Source organism: Podarcis cretensis, assembly GCF_951804945.1.
Source record: "Podarcis cretensis genome assembly, chromosome: 6".
In the NCBI taxonomy this organism is placed as follows: domain Eukaryota; kingdom Metazoa; phylum Chordata; class Lepidosauria; order Squamata; family Lacertidae; genus Podarcis; species Podarcis cretensis.
The window spans coordinates 28,615,272-28,640,373 of NC_137175.1; the positions used below are offsets into that span (position 1 = coordinate 28,615,272).

The 25,102-nt window shown below is 42.7% G+C and overlaps 1 protein-coding gene across 9 annotated transcripts in view; it reads left to right on the forward strand.

Moving 5' to 3' along the window:
* Positions 1 to 25,102, forward strand: part of EPB41L1 (erythrocyte membrane protein band 4.1 like 1) — a 164,082-nt gene that overhangs the window by 133,274 nt on the left and 5,706 nt on the right. For 2 of the 9 annotated variants that reach the window (XM_079978814.1, XM_079978815.1), the window contains 13 exons: positions 3,416 to 3,591; positions 5,994 to 6,142; positions 6,808 to 6,843; positions 9,450 to 9,641; positions 10,725 to 10,823; positions 13,997 to 16,801; positions 17,414 to 17,521; positions 18,728 to 19,114; positions 20,201 to 20,284; positions 20,916 to 20,996; positions 21,298 to 21,351; positions 24,409 to 24,504; positions 24,798 to 24,878. In XM_079978814.1, coding sequence (XP_079834940.1) covers positions 3,416 to 3,591; positions 5,994 to 6,142; positions 6,808 to 6,843; positions 9,450 to 9,641; positions 10,725 to 10,823; positions 13,997 to 16,801; positions 17,414 to 17,521; positions 18,728 to 19,114; positions 20,201 to 20,284; positions 20,916 to 20,996; positions 21,298 to 21,351; positions 24,409 to 24,504; positions 24,798 to 24,878 — 4,348 coding nt within the window. The remainder of the gene's footprint in view (positions 1 to 3,415; positions 3,592 to 5,993; positions 6,143 to 6,807; positions 6,844 to 9,449; positions 9,642 to 10,724; positions 10,824 to 13,996; positions 16,802 to 17,413; positions 17,522 to 18,727; positions 19,115 to 20,200; positions 20,285 to 20,915; positions 20,997 to 21,297; positions 21,352 to 24,408; positions 24,505 to 24,797; positions 24,879 to 25,102) is intronic. The other 7 variants (XM_079978816.1, XM_079978817.1, XM_079978818.1 and 4 more) reach the window with 7 other exon arrangements.

Genomic DNA, 25,102 nt, shown 5'->3' on the forward strand with positions numbered 1-25,102 from the left:
CTGCTGCACATGGGCCTGCCATTGTCACAGTCATAGAATCGAGGTGGAAGGGATCTAAGGGTCAACTAGTCCAACCCCCTGCAGTGCAGGATGGTTTTAAAGTTCTTAAAACTACCCCCAAATAAATAAATAAATAAATAATCATTGAGGTCTTCCTACCAATCCTTTATTCACACTAATAGAATAACAGATGTTTGGAAGCAGATGTTGTCATAATAACATAGCCTAGTAACTGGATATATTTACCGCAGTGTAAATACATCTTTCCCCAAAGAGCTGCATCAGCAGATGGCTGCACACTAAACCAACACATGTTCCAGCATAAGACCTGTGGCCTTTGCTCCTTGCCTGCTTAGTTATGACTTTGCTCTCCCTGCCCCTCCTCTGGCACTCCAGCCATTAACATCCCAGGGAAGCCCTTGGGGAACGCATGGAAGAGAGAGTTGGCTCGGAAGCTCTTCTTCGTCACGGGTTAACTTTCTACAGATTGCACTGATTTAGTTAATCCTAAATGATGGGAACATCTTAGGCATTGGCAGGCAGAATGTTTTAAAAATTTAGTTAAGGTTAGAAAAGCCAAGTGCCCCAGAGAGCTGCATGTAGTGCTCTTCAACTGGCTCGTTCACCAAAGCAGAAGAATTGTGACATTCAGGTAGGCTAGGAAGGTGATAATGGATGATTTGATTTATATGCCATAAAACATAACCATTTTATATAAAAAAAAGCCAGTATGGTGTTGGATTGAGTGCTGGGCTTGGATTGAAAGTTCCAAGTAGGATTCAAAGAAGAAGAATATTATTATTATTATTATTATTATTATTATTATTATTATTACTTTGCCCATCCGGTTGGGTTTTCCCAGCCACCTTGGGCAGCTCCCAACAGATTAAAAATTGAATAAAACACCAAACATCAAAAACTTTGCTAAACAGGGCTGCCTTCAGATGTCTTCTAAAAGTCAGATAGTTGTTTATTTCCTTGACATCTGATGGGAGGGCGTTTCACAGGGTGGGCGCCACTACCAAGAAGGCCTCTGCCTGGTTCCCTGTAACCTCACTTCTCACAGTGAGGAAACCGCCAGAAGACCCTTGGAGGAAGACCTCAGTACCCAGGCTGAACAATGGGGGTGGAGATTCTCCTTCAGTTATACTGGGCCGAGGCTGTTCATGGCTTTAAAGGCACCAACACTTTGAATTGTGCTTGGAAACGTTCTGGGAGCCAACGTAGGTCTTTCAGGACCAGTGTTATAGGGTCTTGGTGGCCACTCCTAGTCTAGCTGCCTCATTCTGGATTAGTTGTAGTTTCCAGGTCCCCTTCAAAGGTAGCCCCATGTAGAGCTACCTGGTTACAAAGCTCTATGGTTTGCAGAGGTTGGATGCCCATCTATCATGGATGCTTTAACTGAGTTTTCTGTGTTGCATGGAGTTGGATTGGATGTCCCTTGAGGTACCTTCCAGCCCTACAAGTCTATGATTGACCTTCAGACCAGTGAACAACACCCCGGCCAACCTACCTCACAGAGTTGTTGTGGGGAGGAAATGGGATATTCCTCAGTATTGTGAACTCCTTCAAGGAGGGGTGAGATTCAGATGCAATTACTAAATGAGACATCATATTAAAATAAGACCTGGATGTTTGGCCTGCTACAGGCACATTTTGCAGGAATATGTCAGCATTCGTTAAAAAATGTAGTCGCTGTGCTTGCCATATTTTCTTTTTTCAATAGGCCTTCTTTATTGGTTTTTTTAATGTTACTTTCCCCATAAACACATTTGTACGCATATCAAGAGTGATCCCATTGCAGGGTGATGGAGATGCCCAACATTGGTGTTTTGTAGTACCATGAAAAGGTTGCAAATCCAAACAACTCTTTTATGTATAGTTGTGTGTGTGTGTGTGTGTGTGTGTGTGTGTCAGCAAGTGAACATTGCAAACAGTTTCTTTGGGGTGAAAGGCACAAGAGATGCTTCAGGCGGGGAAGCACATAGTTTCAAATGAGTAGTGGAGATCTAGGAAACTGAGATAGCATAGCTGCCTTGCCTTGAAACATAAGAGCCATTCTACACTTTACACAGAAGGACTTGTCAATCTAATGGGGTAGAATTCTGGACTGTAGCAGTTGCAACTGCAGGAATGGGGACTCATAAAACTTGCACATCCAAGAGAAACGTTTAATGTTGCATACTCTCAAACATGTTGGTTTATTATAAAATAGGGAGCCTTTGACATGCAGGGACATTAAATAAATGCAACCTTTCCCTGTATTGTGGAGCACAGTCCAGATATCTATCACTCGACTCTGCTTAATGTGTAGAATAAATCAAAATGTTTAGCAAGGCAGCACAGAACACAGATACATCAAAGTTTCAGATTGTCACAGTCAAGGGACCTTCAGATCAATCTCACTTGCTACATCACCAGGGCAAGTAAAATGTTCTTTCTTCAAAATTAGGGTATCAAAGTCCGATTAAACCATGGTTTGAAGGAGCACATAGCTACATTAATTAACTTGCAGAAGGTTGTTCTGGCAAGTAAGAATCACTGTTTATTGATGAATGTAATCTGTTGGCTAGGGACACAGGTGGTGCTGTGGGTTAAACCACAGAGCCTAGGACTTGCCGATCAGAAGGTTGGCGGTTCAAATCCCCGCAACAGGGTGAGCTCCCGTTGCTCCGTCCCTGCTCCTGCCAACCTAGCGGTTCAAAAGCACATTAAAGTGCAAGTAGATAAATAGGTACCGCTCCAGCGGGAAGGTAAACAGCGTTTCTGTGCGCTGCTCTGGCTTGCCAGAAGCGGCTTAGTCATGCTGGCCACATGACCCGGAAGCTGTACGCCAGCTCCCTCGGCCAATAAAGTGAGATGTGTGCCGCAACCCCAGAGTCAGCCACGACTGGACCTAATGGTCAGGGGTCCGTTTACCTTTACCTTTTAATCTGTTGACTGGATGAGCACCTTGAAATTTTTTGGTGGGGGGATGCATGCATGATGTCTGCACATGAAGCCACAAATTTCATCTAATGGTACTTGTCCTGGAAAGAGTGATTAAGTAAACAATTACTTGACATTAGATTTCCATGTTCAGAACCCTGTATGACAGACAGTGCAACTCACAACCTTGAGGCTGATTGTAAGCTACCTCTGGCTAAACATATTTGATCATAATATCATAATGAAACATAATATAAATATATAAATATAAATATAAATATATTTCATTTATATTTCTTGAATTTGTATACCTCCCTTCATCCAAAGATCTCGAAACAGTTCACAGCATAAAATCTGCAAACTTTGAGATGTTGCCACTGCTGCCTGCTTTCCCTTTGTCTCAGAGCTGGTACTTTGCATCCTATTGCTGAGCGGGTTACTAATCCATTACAATGTTTTCCCTCCTCCTCCTCCTCCCCTTCTGCAGGTTAGTGTCCCCGGAGCCTCCCCCAAAGGGCTTCCTAGTCATGGGCTCTAAGTTCCGCTACAGTGGGCGAACACAGGCTCAAACGCGACAGGCCAGCGCCCTGATCGATCGTCCTGCCCCCTACTTCGAGCGCTCCTCCAGCAAACGGTACACCATGTCTCGCAGCCTCGATGGAGGTATGCCCCAAATTGGGGAGGGGGAGGGAGATTGGTTCACTGGTGGGCATGGGAAGGCTAATGTTCAAAGGATGGGGGCATCGACTGGGGTGATGGGTGGTTGTGGGCTAGCGGAGCAAGTTTACTATTCCTTGCTGTGTTGGGCTCAAGAGCAGTTTTTTCCAACAATGGTTCATAGGAGTCCCTTGGGTGGGTTGCCAGGCTTCCCAAAATGGGGCAAGGATTTTGGCTCCCATGGAGAAGATTATGCTTATAAGTGGCACCCAAACAAGGAGAAAAGTATTGGTGGCCCTTAGTCTGGGGACCATTGCTTTTAAGGAAAATTTTCTTTCAAATGTGCAAAAAGCTGTTGGTTATAGCAGAAAAAAATACTCATATGTACATACAGATGCACACACATGCACAACAGCATGACTCATAGGGCTGTATCACGTTATGAACTTAAGAAGGTAGGTAAAGGGAGCAGGTGGCTCTGTGGTCTAAACCACCGAGCTCATTTGCTCTGGAGGGCTGAATTTCCCTACTTTAGGACTTGTTTAAAATAGGGACTCAGCAATGAAGAAGCAGATGATTCCATTAGCCCTTTCACTTCACCTGAGCTGCCGCCTGAAACTTCTGAACATGAGATATTGGGGGGGGGGTGAATGCTGGAGAGGTTTTTCTTCCTGTGTTGTTAGAAATATTATGTTCCCCAAGGCAACTCAGCTTCTCTTTTTGAAGAAACAGAGAAGCAGAGAGCAGAAGTGAAAAACTGCCCTAGAAAGGGAATTCTGTGCCATAGAGGATGAGGAACTACAACAATGGAGTGGTCTTGTTCACCACGTTTCTGCCATGTTGCATTGTCCCCCTGCACTATTGTAAACCTAGAAGCTACTAAAAAAGTGGGTGACAGGAGCTCCATTTATGATTTTGGGAGGTTGGTAGCAAGATTCTCAGCAAGATTTGAACAGCTCTTGGATGTCTTAAGATCAGAATGCAAAAAGCAGCACTTTTCGACTGCGCTTACTGCACTTGCTTTATATATATATATTATAGTAACTATAGCAAAGTGATCAACATTGGTTAAGCAGTTGCCCCATTAATTTTCAGCAAAGGGGTTAGCAATGCATTCTTACTTCATGGGGCTAATATATAATAAGTCACTATGTAGAAACAGTGAGCTGACCAGAGATAGACGCATTCCTGAGGAATAGATCCACAATATGGGAGAGCAGGTGATATGCCTCCTCTTCTGCCTTCCTTATATAGCACCCTCTATTTTTAATTGCTCTATTAGTTTTAAAAAAGAAAGAAAAAAGTCAGCAAACAAAAACCAAAGGATATAGAAAATTGCAAAGAGTAAATAAATTTCTTACAACACAACTTCTATTATGACTTCCAGTCACACCATCAAGGGTCCCAGGTTTCTTTTATGTAACACACTTTTCGTTATCATTCCAATCCTTTCCCATATCTCTGTTTTTATAAGATTTTCTATGTTTCTGCAGGGGTCATTCTAAACCTGTCAGAGAATTCACATTTTTACAATGCTGTTTAAGATAGTTTATGTAAATACCCCACTCTCTAATAAACATTTGGTCTGTATTATCTCTGATTTCTTCCTGTCATCTTTGATAATTCTGTAAATTCTAATAATTTTGTCTGCCAATCCACTTTGGTCGGGATGGAATCTCCTTTCCAATTTCTGGCTACTAAAATTCTTGCTGCCACAGTTGCATATAGAAAGATCTTCCTCATATTTTTGGGAATGTCCATACCTGTTATACCCAGTAGAAAGGCTTCAGGGTTTTTTTTTTCAAAACATATTTTTTAGCTCATTATATATTATGCCCCCCAATTCCCTTATTTTCCTACAATTCCACCACATGTGTATCATCGTACCCTCTGCCTCTCTACATCTCCAACAAATGCTTGACCTTGTTCTGTACATTTTTGCCAACTTTGATGGAGTTAGATACCAACAGTAAAGCATTTTCATGAAGTTCTCTTTCAGGGTGTAACATGCTGTAAACTTTAGGTGGATAATTCCTCTATAGATGTAGCATAAAGTAAGCCACTTATTATACAGTGTGCTAAGCAAGAGATGATCAGCCCCAGTGCAGATGAGTGGTGATGTTTTTGGGTTGTCAAGGACTTGACCCAAGGAATCTCAGGAAAACAAAGATCAAAATAAGACTTGAATCCCAGAGCTGATTTTATAGCAGTGTTGGATCACGAGCCTGTGGGGTGTCCCCCACCAAGGGAAAGGGGAGCTCTGCACCTTTTTTAAATATTGAGATTACATTGTTTCTAGTATTAAAAAGCAGGTACAGTAGCCTGTGCAGAACAAATCTGCTCTTGCTTTTGGCTGGACTCAATGGGACAAAATAGGGCTCCTCCGTTCCTCTCTCTTTTCTGTGCAGAATTCTCTCGCCCAGCTTCAGTCAGCGAGAATCACGATGGAGGAACAGAGTCAGACAGGAGAGACGAAGACAGCAGGTATGGAGGAAGAACGCGGTCCGAGACCGAGGATGAAGAGGTGACCACCCCAACAAAAATCAAGGAGCTAAAGGTACAAAATCTACATCCAGGCTTTGGGAGATCTGCCCCTGAAGGGAGGTTTCTGTCCTATCTGCCCCCTGGCCCCTACTCTTTGAATTAAGGGATGAATTAAGTGAGGAGCAAACTCCCTTCATCTCAATTCAGAATCGGGCTTTTCAAATCAAGCTGTTCCCCACCCCATGAATGGATGGAGCTTATAGGTCCTTTTCTATCTCTAGTGAGCCCTCCCAGCTCCATACCCCTTTCACAAGGGTAGCTTTGCTTGGCATAGATAGTGGAAGCAAGGAAGGCTGGCTAACGGCAACAGCCGACATATTTTTAACCTTGAATTCTCAGGGATTTGGAGCTCAGCTCATAATATATGAAATGGGATTTAATTCATTATTTAACAAATAATAATCTGCCCTTGTGATTTCCTCTGACCTTCTCCATTTCCCAAATTTTCATCAGTAGATTTTTATGGCACACACCATTCCTGGTTTCCTCATTTGCAGAGAAAAAGGCTACACCATAGAGAGCCCTTTCCAGTGCTGACAACTCCATGCTGAAACCACATGGCATTACAGATGATATTTTTCTTGGCTCCTGAGTTATAACCTCAGTATAATGTGTGTTCTATGAGTTCCCTTGACTGACTCTGCTAGTTCCTTCCCTCCCCCTTCTTTTTGCTGCCAGCCGGAACAAGAAACCACCCCAAGGCACAAGCAGGAGGTATTCTCTTTCTGGAATGTCTTAACGCTTCATCAGTGCATTCTAGTGCTCATCCTCTTTTAAACATGCCAACCACACTGATTGTGCCCCTGTTTACTGGGATACAAGATGTATTCAGACTGGAAGCATCTTTTATTCCACAAGTAGCCCTCCTTGCGAGCAGTAGCCAGGTCACTTCAGCTACTTGCTTCCTAGGAAATCATCCATATTTTAATACCCAACTGACACTTTCCTGTGTTTTCTTAGTATCCCATTGTCTCTCTTTCCATTTTCCGGCCCTGATGTCCTCAGGTAGGAAACAGGTATTTCAGAGGCAGAAATAGTTATGACAATAATGTACACCACTCAGTGGCAGGTCAGAAGATCTGCATCATTGAAGTTTGTGCAGGTTAGGATAGAACTGAAATTGGAGCTTTCACCTGGTCACCTTGCTAAGCTGCCAGTCAGTAGAAAGCAATGTAACCAAGTTGCCCTCCGTTTTTTCTTTGGATGATGAACTTGAGTGACATTTGATAGGTGAATTAAAAATAAACAGCCAGGCTGTTAAAGTATCTTGCACAAGCTGTGAAGAAGAAGGTTAAGGCTCTTTCTTTCCACACAGCTTATTATTTGCAGATTTCTCCTACTATGCAGAGTTGTTCCTCAACCTTTTCCCCCTTCAGAGAAGAACTATAGGGTTTCCATTCAAATTAGCCTGAATCCCATGATGATGGTTTTGGTTGATTTATTTTTAGCAGGCTTGAATCGGGCTCTAGAATCAAAACTGGAAAGCAAACCACAGTCAGAATGAAATGCTGTCACTGCATACTAATGTTGTCATGCTACAGTTTTAGTTTCCCAAGACAGCCAAGGTGTATCAGCTACTGATTTCCTGCCTGGCTGTCCATCCATCCACACAGACACACAAATTCTCCAAGCACCTGATCTTCAGTGCCGGCTATTGTTCCCTTTGTGTTGTTTTACCATCCATTACTTTTGCATGCTCCATATTGCAACCCTTTTATGGTCCTTATTGACAACCTCACCGGTACATGAATGGGGCAAGGGGCAAACTGATTCAGAGATGCTCACACTTCCAGTTCTTAGTTTCTCAGCCTCTGGGGCAATCATTCCCCAAATATGTTCTTTAGCATGGCAGAAGAGGACTGCTAGTCTGGCGCAGGATACCAATTAAAGGGTCCTTTTAATTGCCCACTCACAAAGGAGACTGCATGCCTAGCTATTATTGCCTTGCCTTTTTAAAAACACAAGATGAGCCGTGCTGGATCAGGTCTAAGGACCTTCTGGTCCACTATCCTGTTCTCACAGTGGTCAGACAGATGCCTATAGAAAGCCCCAAAGCGCTCTGTCTCCACTGCAGGCAAAATACTTTTGCTGAATTTCAGCATTGGAGATGGTTTAATCATTCAATCTCTCCTAGTTCATAGACTCATCCTCAAAAGTTGCATCTCTTCAGCTGCAACTCTTTGCACGCTTATCTGGGAGCAAGTGCCACTGAAATCATTAGGGCTTCCTTCCGAGTAGAAATGCATAGGATTTCACTGAATATAAATAACTGTTCTTGGCGTGCTTCTTTGTAGTTGGGAGTGACACCCAGAACAGTGACTCAAACAGAAGCACAAGAAGTGCACTCCCAGTTATTTTTAGTCTTAAGATAGAACAGAAAACTTTCAGTGTGACTCCAATTTTATTTCTGAAGAAAAATGTCCTTTGATTGTAAAAAGTTTGGGAAATGCTGCTCCGCTTTGAAGGGACTTAAAGCTGATGACTGGTTTTTGTGGCATCTCTGTGGAATCTGGAAATACAGGGAGGGGAGACTTTCATCAGAGAAGAATATCACAGGTAGGGAACAGGACCTAAATTCTTATTTGAGTTGGGCACACATATTTATGGTCTTCCTCTCTTTGAAACAGTTTGCACAATCCAACAGGGTGGAACTTCACTTAACCACAGTAAAAACTTTATAAAAAGGGGATGATTTAGTCGTATAATTCTGGCCCTGAACCCACTTGATTTTATACCAAACCTAGAGCCCTGTTTTCATCTTTTTTTACTATTTGAAATAGCCTATATCTGGCTCCTGGTTCAGATTTTAAATCTTCAGCTTTTTCAGTTGCAGACTTGATGTTCCTGAGGATATCGAGTGGAAATTACCATACAAAATTGGAAACACTGGACAGAAACAAATCTGTCTCTTGGCTCCTTAAGCTGTTGACCCTAGAATGACTAACATTCCAATAAAATAAAATCTAGGCCTGTGGGAGTCAAGAAAGAGAATTCTGCTATAGATTACCATAAAGTTTACACAAAAAGGGTTGGAAAATGGAATCTCTTTGACCAGGGTGACTTTACTTCAAGGAAAACAGGATCATGCTTGATTAAGTTCAGTGGCAGGGCCAGTCTTTTAGCCCTAACTGTCATCCTAAGCTGTGGTTTCATGAAAATTAAAAGTCTCCATTGCAGTGGAGATTTCACTTTACAGAGAATACAGCCTCTGAGGTTCTAAACTCAGTGAAGCTTCCACCTCGGAAAAGATCACTCGTCCCACTCATGTTCCTTCCTCTAATCCTCACCTCAGTAGTTACCTTCCCCTCTCCCTCCAAAAGTTTTTAGACAAACCGGAAGATGTTTTGCTAAAGCACCAGGCCAGCATCAATGAGTTGAAGAGGACCCTGAAGGAACCTAACAGCAAACTCGTGCACAGGGACCGGGATAGGAGGCTGCCTTCCTCGCCTGCCTCTTCCTCGCCCAAACATGAGGATGAGACACCAAGGGGAACCCCAGAGAAGGCCAACGAGGTTTGTTTTGCTCTAATATTATGAAGGTTTTGTCTGTTGCATATCAGTGCTATGCAGCTGTTCTGTGTGGCTTCGTACTTGATACTTTATCTGCTCACAGCATAACAGAATCAGTCTGATCAGGGGCTATGTGGCATCTACTGCATTTGAATTCTCTCCAGCCTTTATGGTTGGGACATGGATCACCCACCACTATGTGGTTTGAGTGTTAGTGTGGTGTGCATTCTGCTTCTTGGTACTTTAAAACAGTGGTTTCTGGGCAAAGGTACAAGCAAATGGAGGCTGAAAGCGGTAGGACCAAATTGATGGAGGCAGCCAGGTTTGTCATTATATGTCTGTCCTGTTTGCACATAAGGTGGGATGGAGGTCTTGCTTCTACATCAAAACAGAGGCATAGATGAGGAGAACTGAGTCTTTCCCCACCTACTTCTCCACACACACTCCATTGCTCAGAACAATTTTGCTCACAACTCAGCTCCAATAAAAGGAATGTAAAGCAGCCTAGGCACAAAGGTGTCTGAAGCAAAGGCATAGGAGGAGGAGGAAGGCTGAACTCTTCTTACTGCATGCCACTTTTGATAGTAAAATTGGACACCCCATCTGTTCTGTCTGTGAATGTAGTAGACATGGAATAAACAACCATGAGTGCACCCATCACATCTAGTTAGGTTCATAGTTTGCTGAATATTCCTAGATCAAAGGTTGTGCATTGAGCAAGATCTGTCTGGAACTGAGCTGAAACCTTTATGATGGAAACAAGGTGGATCTCTTTGTCTTCAGGCGTTATAGGAGATAGAAGTAGCGTTCATTAGGTCATTGTTATTGTCACTGACACGGAAATGATGGAAGCTGAAGGATAGGGTGTTTTCATGCTAGAAAAGTTGTCAGGTAAAAGTGGAAGATGAAAGTGAAAGCTCTAGGAATGGAGTGTATTCTCCATACTTTATTTACTGTCTCCCTGTCTCTCATTGTCTCTTCTCCTACTACTTATTTCTTTCTTTCTCACTCTTTCTCTTTCTCTCTCTCTTTCTTTCTCTGCCTCTTTCTCTGCCTTGGGGTCTTGGGTTTCCCCTGCTGAAATAGATGTCAGAAGAGGATTCTCCAGAGGATCTGTCATCTGAGCATGGAGCTGCCTTAATCATGGAGTCTTTTACACAGAAAAGCCTTGTTTCTTCTCCTGAGGTTATCACCACCCTTCCTTTTTCTCTCTTTCTGTATCTGCTTCTCTTTTTTGTTTCCATTTGCAGTAAGAAAGGTTTAGGCTGCAATCTTTTATACATGCTCACCTACTGTATTCAGTGGTATATGCTTCTGAATAGGCATGTATAAGATCACACTGTTAATTACAGTTGATCAGCCATATTTAGCAATGGTCAGTAAATTGGGGATTCATTTGAAATTTATTCAAAACAATGTTATAAAGTTATTCCATCCAAGCTAGTAATTCTTGGTGTGTTAAGGGTTGATTTTGAATATTGTCCTGACAGTGGTATATGTAGACTCTTCAACTGACTATTGGGGTAAAGTTTGTTGAAAGCGTGTCTGAACCTAGCTGGTACTTGAATAGGATAACTCTATGAAAATCAGCTGCAGTAGAAAGTAATATTGATATTGTATTCAGTTTGCAGTTAATGGAGGTGCATGCATATGCAGCTTGTAACTTGAGCAATGGTTGTGGCATTTCACAACCAATAATAAACAACCCAATAGTTGTTCGCACAGGCACCATAGTTGTCAAACCCATGCACTCTGAAAGCTAGTTCCTATCTTAGGATGGATAGCATGCACAGTTCATGCCAGTTCTGAATGTGGTTTCTGGCATAGCTCTCAAGATTACGAAAGTTAGTTTGGGCCTTAACTGTATCAGCATGGCCCAGGACCAAGTTACAGAGAAGTGCCTTCTAGTGGACAGTGGGAGAGAAGATAGTTAGAGAAACTGTATTATGGAGAGACAATCAAACTTGAGTGTGGGTGCTTAGTTGTCCTCAGGGCATGGCAATAAAGGCAGATGCCATGCAGCATAATAGTTGGTTTCCAAGAGGGGGGAAACCGCTTCAGCCCAAGGGGCTGCATTTTCTTTTTGGCAACCTTCCTGAGTGGTGAGGCCAGAAACAAAGGCAGGCAGAACAATGAATGTGAGTTTTCCCTTTGTACAGCAGAGTACAGTAGATTGTATGATTGAAGTGTCTGAAGCACTGTGCATATAATGTATGTCATCAGATTCACTACAAGATCTCTAATTGGTTAGGGTCACCCATGTGACCACTCCAGGAAAGATTGCCTTCACTCTGAATCCATTTTTGTTTCTCCCTTTTAACATAAGCACATAGGCAAATCTAATAGTTCACAAGGTGTTGGTTTGATCCCTGATTTGCTAGGATCACTCTAGGAAAGAAAAGGAAGCCTTAAGTTGCAATGTTCCTAAAAAGGATAGAGGAAACAATGCCAGCTTCAAAAAAAGATGACCACGTGCACATTTAAGACTTTTTTAGGATATGCTTCTGATTGCTTTGAAAATACTACTTCAATGTTGAAATGAGTGAACATTTGTCACAGCACTAGTTATTAGGAGACTCAGCAATGATAGAAATGGAAATTATGTTTTGCGGATTCTTACATTTGAGTTTTCTTGAAGATATATTTAATGGGACAAGGCAAATAGTGTTACATGTTGTGTTTATTCCCATCAGTGCAGTTGACACAAATTTTTCTATAGCAAGGTTTGAGCATACAGCTGTAAATGATTGGTACTTCATTCTGTGCATACATTCAGACCTGCACAATTGTTTGCTCCATAGTTGCCTTCCAGTATTGAAGAGTACTGTGGTGTAATTAGCCTCTCAGACTGACTCGTGGCACTGTACCACAATGTAGTGCATGGCACTAGAGCAAATCACAGCTGCCTCCACCAGATCAGAAGCCATTGTGAGGCTGCAGGAAAAATCTCTCTGTTGCAATGCATTCTTTCAATTTTTGGGGAAATCACCAGTAACATCTCCAACCACAATTAAGATATTTAACTAGCCAATTATGGGCTGCTGTATGTCTAGGGCTTAACATTATTATTATTATTATTATTATTATTATTATTATTATTATTATTTATAAATGACCCCAGCACATAATTCCAGGGACTCAACCCAACTCTTTGTCCCACCCCTCCTGCCACCATTTCATCAATACGTGCTCTGTCTTCCTGCTTTCTTCTACAGTAATGACTGAACGCTCAGTGGGTGATGGGCTTGGATAAAACACACGACATGAAAAGCAAATCACTACATATTAATACGTAGCATCATACACAGTGTTTAAATAGTTTGGTATTGCTGTGCTACTTGATGCACTAAATAGTAGGTTTTCTTTTCCCTGCCTCCTACATTTTGCTGTACTGCCTTTTAAAGCAGTTCGCATTACAGTTTCTGCCATTTACTTTCTTAGCAATGCCTTCCTAGTTCTAGCCCTCTGATCTGCCTTTTTTTAAATGGAATTGGTCTTGGGTTCGTATTAACTGGGGCACTGGACCAAAATTGTTGCCTCTACTCAAGTTTGTCCAGAGCAGTGTAATACCATGTGAAGGAACGAAAGTGTCTCAACCATTTCACTTGCTTTCTCAGTGTGGAGAACCTGTGGATGCTGCTGGAGCCTAAAAAAACAGGGTGCAACAGGATCTTCAGTCTGTAGTCTTGCTCTTGACTATAGACTAAAAGGGATTCCTCCCATTCCCATCATGAAAGATGTTTATCATTCTTGCACACAGACATACTGAGATATGAAAGATCTGGATAAATTTCATTGTGAAAATTTAGGCACCAAAGAGAAAGTCTCATTACAGTAACTTGACTTGCCAGCTTACAAAGTGATTTAGTTAGATGTGAATATAACTATGCACTATGCATGAGTTCGTTGCTTAGGTATACAGATAATTAACATGTGGTTAATTTAAATCAATGTTTGAATATTGTTCTAAAGCTTACATTAGAATTCTGATTTGATAACGAGACCTTGAATTTCCAAATCATCAATTCAACAGTCAGAATCACACATAGCTGATTATGTAGCTCATGATTTGTATAAACTTTTGGCACCAGACTTTTGCAAACGGGAAGGGAGAAATACTGTCTGTTAAAATCCAGCTCTCAGCCCCAGTCTCAGAACTGTGCTTCTGAGATTTCAGCATGCATTCAAGTCAATAACAAACACCTCCTTAAAGGCATCTACCTCCAGGTTGTTTCTTTAGTAGTAATACAATTTAATGATTACAGGGATGTTGGCAAGACTCTTGCTGCATGTTAATAATGAGTTGTTCAGGAAATTAATGTTTAATGCTAACTCTTCTTGATCCAATTGCAATGCAGGGTTCAGAGCATTGGGTATTTATAGAAAGAGAAACTTCTGGGCTGGAAGAGCTAGCACTAAAACAAATAGTTGAGACCCAAAAAGAAGAGGCGCATGCAGGTCCTTCAGAGAAGCATCCAGATTTGGATTTAACAAAAGTGACCACTGCAGTGAGGGAACTCAAAGCAGCAGCAGCAAAGCAAGAGGAGAAAGCAAGCGGGGAAGGCAGAGCACATATTCGGAAAAAAGCCAAGATGATAGCCAGCCCAGAAGATTTTGACTCGTTATGGGATGATGATGTGTACGAGAGAGATAGCAGGAAACACTCTTCTGAGACAGATGGACAGTCTGCTGAGGAGAGAGACGAGCAGAAAGATAAAATGGAGACAGTCATGGTAGCCTCCACTCATCCTGAGGAGGCAGAACAGAAAGGCCAAAGAGAGGCGGTGATGGTAGCTTCCACTAAACTTGAGGAGAAAGGGGAACAGAAAGACAAAATGGAAGCAGCAGTGGTGGCTTCTACCACTCTTGAGCAACCAGCTCACCACCCTGAAGGACCAACAGAAAAGAGTACCATACCTGAAGGTTTCCAAGTTGAAGAAGGGCAAATACATGCCTCAGAATCTCCAAACAAACAAAGCAGAACTATAATACAAGAACACAGGACTACTTTGACTCTGTCAGACAAAGAAGTGTTCAAAACTACCTCAGATTCTGAGACTGTTAGAACTAAGGTGAAAATGGTATCTTCTGCTGCAGAAAGGATAATCTATTTGGGGTCTGAAGAAACTGATGAAAAAGATGGTGATAAGATCAATACAATACCTGCCAGAGAAAAGCCCGGCTCATCTGAAGGCAGGCAGGAAAACCAAACAGAGTCATTAGATGAAAAAGAGAAGAGCCCTAGTTTTGCACCAGCTTCCGGTGCAACAGAGATCAAGGAAGATGATGAGTTCCAATCCAGGTCGTCCACTTACAGGGGAGGACAATCGGAGCTCAGTAAACCAATTATAAAATCAGATTTGCCTGAAAAAGTTACAGAGGATGGTAAAAAGATACATCCCGCAGAGTCATGTGCTTATGAGAAAGAAGAGCATTCATCAACTCCAGAGAAAAAAACTTCAGTGGAACCAACTGATTATGGAACAAAAGTTTACAGCGAATCCAATGCACATCATTCTACAGAAGAATTCAGCCAAAGAGTTTTCCATTTATCGATGCCACAGATTTTACAGGGAGCAGATGAAACTCACAATATTCTCCAAGAAGGTGGAGAAGACTCTGACAAGAAGGAAGTTGATACTGCCATGGAAAAAGTAGGTTTGACATTCAGAACTTCAGAAACTCAAAGAGAAATTAATAAATTAGAAGAAACTGAAACTTCTCAAATATTCCTTCAAATGGAAGCCATAGAGATTACGAAATCCACCCTGGGTTTCTCACTACAGCAGCTTTCCTGTACTACAGAAATTTCAGATGAAGAGCAGAGTAAACTACAGGATGCAAAACCAGGAGAATTGCCCCAGGATGAAACTCTTGATTCAAGCCAGCCTCCCCATGACAAATTCTCTGAAGTTCAAAGTAAATGTACCACATCAGAAATCTCTTCCAAGGACAAACACCCTGAATTGGAAGAGTTGGCTAAAGAGGATAACCATGAATTGGAAGTTGTAGATAAACAGAGACTCCAAGAACTGGAAGATGCAGCCAGTGCCAACCATACTGAAGTGGAGCAGATGATGAAAGATAAGCTTACTCTGTCTGAAGAGTCAACTAAAGATGAACCATCAACTTTGGATAATCTCTCAGAGTTGAAAGAGACAACTCAGGGTGCTCCCTCTGAGGCTGAAGAGTTAGACAGAGATGTATTGGATAAGTTGGCTAAAGATAAAGAATTGGATAGGCACGTAAAAGCAGAAGGGGTGAGTAAGGATAAAATTGAAGACTTGAAAGGCTCAGCTTTGGATGGACACTATGAAATGGAAGAGGTAGCCAAAGATCATCTCAAAGAAACAGAGGGTGCAACTCTAGACTTAGAAGAGCTCACTGGAGATAAATTCTCCAACTTGAAACAGCCATCCAGGGGTGACATTTTATCCCAGGCTGGCCCTCCTGATACTAAACCTCCAGAATCAAGAGAGATATTCCAGGATAAATCTTCTTTGGAAGATGGAACTGAGGCCACCCATACTCTCTCTCCTAAGATTGAACCAGCAAAAAGGAGCAAAGAATGTCCACATCCTTATCATGCCGTAGCACAGGAAAGGGAAGAACTGCACACTGTTATCAAGGAAGGGAAACCAGGTCTAGAGCCACTGAATCACATGGCATTTAGCACAGATACAACTACTTCACTTCAAAAACATCAGGATATAGCAGCACCTGTAGAGAACCATGGGGGTTTATTTGAGTATAGAAATGAGATGGACCAAGAAGTCTCCGTAGCTTCTAAAATCCGGATGTTTGAACAAGGTGAAGTATATAGCCCACTTTTTGGTGAGCAACATGCAACTCCAAAGGGGTTGTACGAGAGTTGCACTGGCAATGAGACACCAAAGGATCTATCAAGGATGCAGATAGAGCTACAAACAGGTATATTTTTAGAGAACAGCTGTGCAGATGTTGAGTTGGCCTCGGGCACTTTGGATGGCAAAGCCCTGGATGTGAACTACCTAGCTGTTGTACAAGGAACAAGTGAGGGAGAACCATCCCAGTCTTCATCTTGGAAGGAAGATATTTCTGTCGGATCAGAGCAAGAACCGGAAGGGGATGTTGAGCTGGCTTCTCCTGATTCTGGCTGTGAAATCACTTTGGCAGAAGCTGTGGTAACCTCTCAAATGAACTGTCCCACTGGAAAGTTCATAAAGCATGTTGTGTGACTTGCCTTTATGCACCATGTGCCATGGCTTCAAACATGGCCGTTGACCGAGAGCCGCTGCTTGCATCCCCTGTCCTTTGTGTGTGTGTGTGACCTGGCTCAGTTGCTGAATGCAAACTTGCTGGCCCAGGCAGTTCATCAGCTTTTGGATTGTTCTCTCTCTGTGTGTGTGTATGTGCGTGAGAGAGAGAACTCCTGGAGGTTTGGCTAACTTGGAGAGTGCCAGCTGCTAACTCAAATCCAAGCAAAATGAGTTTTGTGAATGGAATCGTGCAGTGGCAGGGTGGGAAAGGATGACGCGCTGAGAGCTTTGTATCTCTCCCATACCTCCATGCACACACCTAGCAGCAACATTCTCACGCTTCCAGCTTCTTCCTTCTTGCATCTCTTAATTTTGATATCCCTTCTTTTGCTTGGCTTGTGAGCCCCTCCTCTCCTCCCCTCCTGCCTTTGGCAAGCTAGTGGCTGGCTGACAAAAATAGCTTCCCACTGCTCCAACCAAGGCACTAGCTGAGTTCCTTTCTGCTCTTTTAAGACTAACCCCTTTTCTCTAATCTAGAGCAAATTTCAAGAACCAGCTTGGGAAGAAAAGGATTTATCAGGCCCATCAGTAAAAGCCTCCCCGAAAGAAGAGAGTTTAATGGCTGCTCCTCCAGTGGCCCCTCAGGTCTCAATGATGTTTTACTAACTGCTTGCTTTTGTGGTGTAAAACCTCACCCTAGAAAGCCGTGTGCCACACCTCCTTCCCCAGCTTACTGAGCTACTATATATCTTTATATATGTATATACACACACATATATATGCTCCTCTTCTGTTTGTTTTAATTATCTCTTCTCATACCTCTCAACATACCAGAAACCTGGACAAAACCAGGCATTAAGAAGTAGGACATCATAGCATCTAAATTAAAGAATAGCATTTACTTCCTGGGGGATGGTCCAAACCCCACTGGTGCCATGAGGAGAATCTCCATTGACCATAGTAATTTTTGGCTCAATCCCTAACAAGTAGCAATTCTTTGTGAATTCATAATAGAAGGTGCTTCGATACGGTTTAGGAATATAGGCCAGTTTGGGGGTGGAATTTCCACATTGATGCAGTTGAGAGGTATGTGTAGCTTTTGGGGGAGCTAGGAGAACGATGTCCTTTTGTTCTGATTTTTTTCTTGTCAATTACACTGATTAAAAATCTACCCTGGAAAAGTTCATACTTTTAACAGGTTTCCTCTGGTGGCATACTCAATCCAGAGATGTGAGTTCTCACAACACACGCCCTTTCACAAACACTGTGATATTTCAGGATACCACCGAATTGTTCCTTGCGTGCTTTTTAAAAGGAGCCTTACAAAGCGAAGTGAGGTATATACAGTGGCAGAAAATAACAAATGACCTTATCTCAGTGAAATTGACAAATGTTCTTGCTTCTCCTGCAATATGTGCAGCTGATTTGCCTTAACCTTTTGTCTTTTTCCCCACACCCAAACTTTTCTACTCTCTGCCTCCACTTTTCTGTCCTCCTGCTTCCCCAATGGTCAGTGAGAGTCCAAACTTCTTTATTAATGTCTTAACAACATCTCCTCTTTTTGCACACACCTGCTTTTGCCACAAGTACCACTCATCTATTTGGGATTAATATTTCCAAGGTCATTGTTTTATTTCCTCCTTGCAGTTTTGCAGGTAAAATCAGAAACCCTTCTCCCTGCAGAGTTTTTGCTGTGAGAAGTTTTGGTTTTCATGCTTGGGATGTGCTTGATACCCTTTCGATGATGCTTCCTCTCTCCCTCTCCACCCCAAACCAACGGGGCCTGATCGCTGTAACCTGTCATTCAGCACTTACAGCCATAGCGTCTTTCCTCCCTTTTGTCTCATTCAGAGAGCGGGATTGAGGGAGGGCACAGAGGAGAAATCTAAGCCACCTCGGCACAGGGCCCCCGAAAGTGACACTGGGGACGAGGAGCAAGACCAGGAGAGAGACTCTGTCTTCCTTAAAGACAACCACCTGGCCATCGAGCGCAAGTGCTCAAGCATCACGGTCAGCTCAACTTCCAGCCTTGAGGCTGAGGTGGACTTCACAGTCATTGGCGACTACCACAGCGCCGCCTTCGAAGACTTCTCCCGGAGTTTGCCTGAGCTTGACAAGGAAAAGAGCGAGGGAGAAGCAGAGGGCATGATTTCTTCTGAGGAATCGGACAAGCCAGCTCCCGTGCAGGAAGATGTTGCCAAGGAAGGGGATAAGGTTCCCCAAGTAATCCCAGAAGAGGTACAAAAGGAAGCCATGGTGCACGGCTGTATCTTAGTGTCCTCATTTGCAGTGTTGTCTGTTTTTGGCATTTGCATTGCTCGATGGACTGTCTGTCTCACACCTGTTTGGAGAAGCATGTCTATTTCCAAACAGCGTCTTTTTGTTTTTGTTTTTTTTTTAAAAAAACTAGAATATTTTATCTACCTTCATGAATGTTGCTGTCATGTTTGCATGTCTTTGACACCCAAGTGCATGTGTGTTTTGTTAAGTGTGTCCTTTTGTATCTCCTAACCCGTGAAGTTACCATCATACCTTTAACCCCCACTGTATTTGCTGTTCCACCATAGCAAGTTTCTATGTTGCATGAATCAACAAATAACATTTGTATTGAAGACATTTATGTATAATGATGTGACTATTGATGAGATGAATAGTTTCTAGGATGGGAGCTGAGGTAAATGACTATATAGTTTATTCTGCTTCTATTTAAGTCAGATTCGGTGCAGTGGGGAAATGGTTATAGCAAGAATAGTTAAAGTAACTTTCTCCAGACTGACTGAAAAAAATAGAAGTTAAAACAAAACAGAGCAAATGCTGGTGAAAGCAATACTGTCTGTGGGAATATACAGTTAAGCCAAATGTCCTATAAATTTGCTTCACCAAATGTCCTATATTTGCAAGACAGTTTGTATTTATGTGCATCTACTCCTTCCAATGGAATTGTTTGTTCTGCAGAGATTTGCATTAAAATGCAAAGTTCTAAATTCATCTCCCCACCCCTTTTACTGTAAGTTACTGCAGTTATCATCTTACTTTGCCAGTTTGAATTTTAATTCCATTCTCTTACCTTTACTGGAGTCCTCTACAACGTCCTTGAGTTTCATATTTTCAGTCAGTTCTCTCTGCTGTTTGAAAACTGCACTTGCTCTTTTCAATAGAAGAACGCTTGAACTCAAGCTAAACAAGTTCTGTGCAATTAAAATAACTTCATCCATGACAGCCTACAAAGTGCAAGGTGGAGCGAGGGAATTGTGCACAAACCAGAAATTTTGTTCAGTTAAATGCAGGTTGGATTTCTGCTAAATTCTTTTGTTCCTTTGGTAGTCCTCCATGAAAACGGAAACTGTGAAAAAAGCAGAATCGGAAACCTCTGTGCAGCATAGAATCACTGCAACAGAAATTACGCAGGTAACATTTATATTTTATTTTGTTTTATTGCAGTTGTTTATCTTGCAGCACAGCACCTTGGTGAAAGCACATGAAACATGGGCCCACTGCATATCTCTAGTGGCAACACATCATATGAAGATCACATCTGCACTGCATTTGTTTAAATGTAGGGGTTGCTGTGCTGTTCAGATGAGTTGCACTGGAAGGTTATCAAACAAGAATGGTTCATTTATATGCCTGTAGCATGCCTGCATTTTCAGAAGAGTGCCATCTTTTCTGACACTTCCAGTGCAGTAATACCCAAGTTATTAGTCCAATTAGGTGGGATGAGTCTAGACCAGGCATAGGCAACCTCGGCCCACCAGATCTTCTGGGACTACAACTCCCATGATCCCTAGCTAACAGGACTAGTGGTCAGGGATGATGGGAATTGTAGTCCCAAAACATCTGGCGGGCCGAGGTTGCCTATGCCTGGTCTAGCGGATGTAAATTCATGTATTTTACTTTAACTGGGTGAAGAATTTCACTAAAGCTCTTCATTGGCATGTGAATCAGGGCAAGTGTTTTCTTTTTAATCTTCTTAGAGACTGCCGCTTGTGCTTAGTCTGTAAACTTTATTGACTTACCGTATTTCCCTTTTCATGTTTAGGTTGATGGTACCACCACAGGCGGAAAGGAGACAATAACCACTTCCCACATAGTCAGCACAGAAACCATATCAACAACCTCAGTAAGTACCCCTTACTGGGGTTGAAGGTTCTATTGCATCCCTCCAAACCACATCTGGCAACAATGTAAGCCTTATTTCACACATTGCTTGTGTGTAGGGCATAATTGTGTTGACTCTAGAGTGAGGTGCAGCTTTAGTCATGCCCTCAGTGTCATGTTGTCTGCTTCCAACAACTGTGCGTGGCTCAAGATCATAAAGAAACCCCAATGTGCAAACTTTTGTCGTGTGTAGGGGGATCTGTGTGAATAGGACACCTCACTTCTCTCTTTAGTTATATCCATACCCACCTTGTGTTTTTCAGGATCACAGCACCAAGGCTGGGAAGGGAACAACAGAACTTCGCTCCATCTCTCCAGTGAGTGATTTTACATTCCTGGGCCTTTGAGGTATAGCTATGTTAGAGCGCGGTAGACCAGCGGTGCCAAATCTGTAGCTCTCCAGATGTTCTTTGATTCCAGCTTCCATCTGCCCCAGCCAGCATGCTTACTGGTCAGAGACAATTGATGTTTTAGTCCAGAACACATTCCCCATCCCTCCTGTAGCCATATAATGACCTCCAAATCCTGCATAACCATACACACATATCTACTATGGGGGCACTGTCATACAGTGGTTCTGCTCCTTCCTCCTGGGCCGTGTTCAGAAAGTGGTGGTGGGGGATGAGTGTTCAGACCCCTGGGCTCTCACTTGTGGGGTGCCTCAGGGTTCTGTCCTCTCCCCCATGCTTTTCAACATTTACATGCAGCTGCTGGGAGAGATCATCAGGAGGTTTGGGCTGGGTGTTCATCAGTATGTGGATGATACCCAGCTCTACCTCTCTTTTAAATCAGAACCAGTGAGGGCAGTGAAGGTCCTGTGTGAGTGTCTGGAGGCGGTTGGAGGATGGATGGCGGCTAACAGATTGAGGTTGAATCCTGACACAGACAGAAGTACTGTTTTTGGGGGACAGGAGGCGGGCAGGTGTGGAGGATTCCCTGGTCCTGAATGGGGTAACTGTGCCCCTGAAGGACCAGGTGCGCAGCCTGGGAGTCATTTTGGACTCACAGCTGTCCATGGAAGCACAGGTCAAATCAGTGTCCAGGGCAGCTGTTTACCAGCTCCATCTGGTACGTAGGCTGAGACCCTATCTGCCTGCGGACTGTCTCGCCAGAGTGGTGCATGCTCTGGTTATCTCCCGCTTGGATTACTGCAATGCACTCTACGTGGGGCTACCTTTGAAGGTGACTCGGAAACTACAACTAATCCAGAATGCGGCAGCTAGACTGGTGACTGTGAGCGGCCGCCGAGACCATATAACACCGGTCTTGAAAGACCTACATTGGCTCCCAGTATGTTTCCGAGCACAATTCAAAGTGTTGGTGCTGACCTTTAAAGCCCTAAACGGCCTCAGTCCAGTATACCTGAAGGAGCGTCTCCACCCCCATCATTCTGTCCGGATGCTGAGGTCCAGCGCCGAGGGCCTTCTGGTGGTTCCCTCATTGCGAGAAGCAAAGCTACAGGGAACCAGGCAGAGGGCCTTCTCGGTAGTGGCGCCCGCCCTGTGGAACGCCCTTCCAGCAGATGTCAAAGCGATAAACAACTACCTGACATTCAGAAGACATCTTAAGGCAGCCCTGTTCAGGGAAGTTTTTAATGTGTGATATTTTACCGTATTTTTGGTTTTTATGGAAGCCGCCCAGAGTGGCTGGGGAGGCCCAGCCAGATGGGCGGGGTATAAATAATAAATTATTATTATTATTATTAAGGCTACCCCTCCCATCTTGTTTCTAGCATCAGTAGCAGAAGAACAAGGTTCAGGGCGATTTTGTAAAACAGAAGCAATAGGAATAGTACACCATCTTCAGCATGCCTAATGTAAGCCCACTGAGGTGAACTGTGAGGTCATTGGTACTGCACAAAATGATTAAAACACATATGGCAGACCAATAAACCCACTATTCTATCATTCTTGGCAGCCATCAACCTCCAGAGAAACATACAGTGACTGCAAGCAAGCAAACAAACTACTGTCTCTCTGCCCTTATAATCTGATTCATGCACTTGTTTCTTAGCAGCTACTCATATGAGAATATAATGGCATGTGTCTGACAGTGCTGATAGGTGCTCTGATCCTCCTGTGACACTTGTGAGTGTCAGTCACTTTCTGTCAGTCAGAAAGTTTAGGGGTTGGATTTTACTAGTATGGTTCCTTCCGTGTTTTACTTCCTTTTTCAGAAAACAATGATGAAGTAGAAAGCCAACATAATATGTAAAGGTTATCTGATACTTCTGTAGTTGTACAAGTAAATTATAGTGTGTTTCCTACTCATTAAGGCCCGCTGCGGGCCCCTTTTATTTTCAAGTGTTGAAACCTGTTAGGAGATAATACAGAGCTTTCTCTGTTGCAATTCCACTTTACCTGGAAATGTCTGCTAGAGGCTGTCCTTGTGAGCCTGTTAGAATGCTGCTGAGATGTTCTTCAGATAGTCTACTCGATGTATCTGAATTCTGACTGTGTCTAGCTTGGCGTTATTGTTTCAGGCTGCAGTCCTGTATACACTTAACCTGAGTGTGAACCCCACTGAACGCAATGGGACTTTCTTCTAAGCACGCATGCATAAGATTGCACTGTTAACAAAATAGGCACTAGTAGACAACAGTTAGCTGATTTATTTAAATAAGCAATGACCAAATGAATGCAAAACAAAAAAAAAATCCTTCCAGTAGCACCTTAAAGACCAACTAAGTTAGATCTTGGTATGAGCTTTCGTGTGCATGCACACTTCTTCAGATACACTGAAACAGAAGTCACCAGACCCTTCTATATAGTGAGAAGGTGGGGAGGGGTATTACTCAGAAGGGTGGTGGGAGTAATACTTCTGAGTATTACCTTCTGAGTAATACCCCTCCGCACCTTCTCACTATATAGAAGGGTCTGGAAACTTCTTTTTCAGTGTATCTGAAGAAGTGTGCATGCACACGAAAGCTCATACCAAGAACTAACTTAGTTGGTCTTTAAGGTGCTACTGGAAGGAATTTTTTTTGTTTTGACTATGGCAGACCAACACGGCTACCTATCTGCAAATGAATGCAATACTAGAATACAATGAAGATATCAGGGTTGCTGTATACAATGTCATAGCAGCTTATTTAGCACCCAGTAGTACTGTGTGATTTTGACTGGTATAGTGGTTTGCAAAGAGAACTTTTCAAAAGCGACGCCCAAGAGTGAACCTGAGACTTTCTGTGTGCAAAACATCTTCTCTCTCTGAACTATGACCTCCGTTAATAACAAACAGATCCCACCACTCCCCCCCTAAAAATAGAAAATCAGAGCCCAGACACTTTTACATGATAAACCTTCGCCCCAGTATGCATGTTTAATAAAAAAGGCAGTCTGCTGACGTGGATGGTGCTTTGCATGTTTTTGCAGATCACCAGCAGTGCTGTTGGGAAAGAAGCCTTCTCCAGTCTTTTTGGTGCCACAGCAGAAACCCTCTCCACCTCCACAACCACTCATGTTACCAAGGTAAGACTGGAGCAGGAGTACCAGAATACTAGCATGTGTGCCAAGTAAGACCACTCAACTTGAGACACTGCAAAATTAAGAGCCATGTGGAAGCTATTCAAGAAGACATTATTATTATTATTATTATTATTATTATTATTTCTTATTCCCAACTCTGTATCTATAAAATAGGAAATAATGTGATAGCCTTCATAGAATTGCAGTGGCTGAGTGAGAGAAAAGGTAACTTACAAAACATTTTAAATATTGGAAGTGCTGTATAAACACTCAATGTGTTGTTTTCCTTATTTCAGACTGTGAAAGGAGGATTTTCTGAAACCAGAATAGAAAAGCGAATCATCATAACAGGAGATGAAGATGTGGACCAAGACCAGGTGTGAAGGAACTCTGAATGAGGCTGTCAGTAATGTTAGAAATAAGCTTTCCATAAATACAAGGACGGAAAGCTTAATGAGGCCAGAATCCCCAGATCCATCCTTCCCTATACATAGAAAGCTAGTGGTAGAAATAAGAGTCTCACATATTTTTACTGGTATATAGCAAATCGCAGTACTGATCACCCTGTGACAGGTAGACTTACTGTCACAATAACACAAAA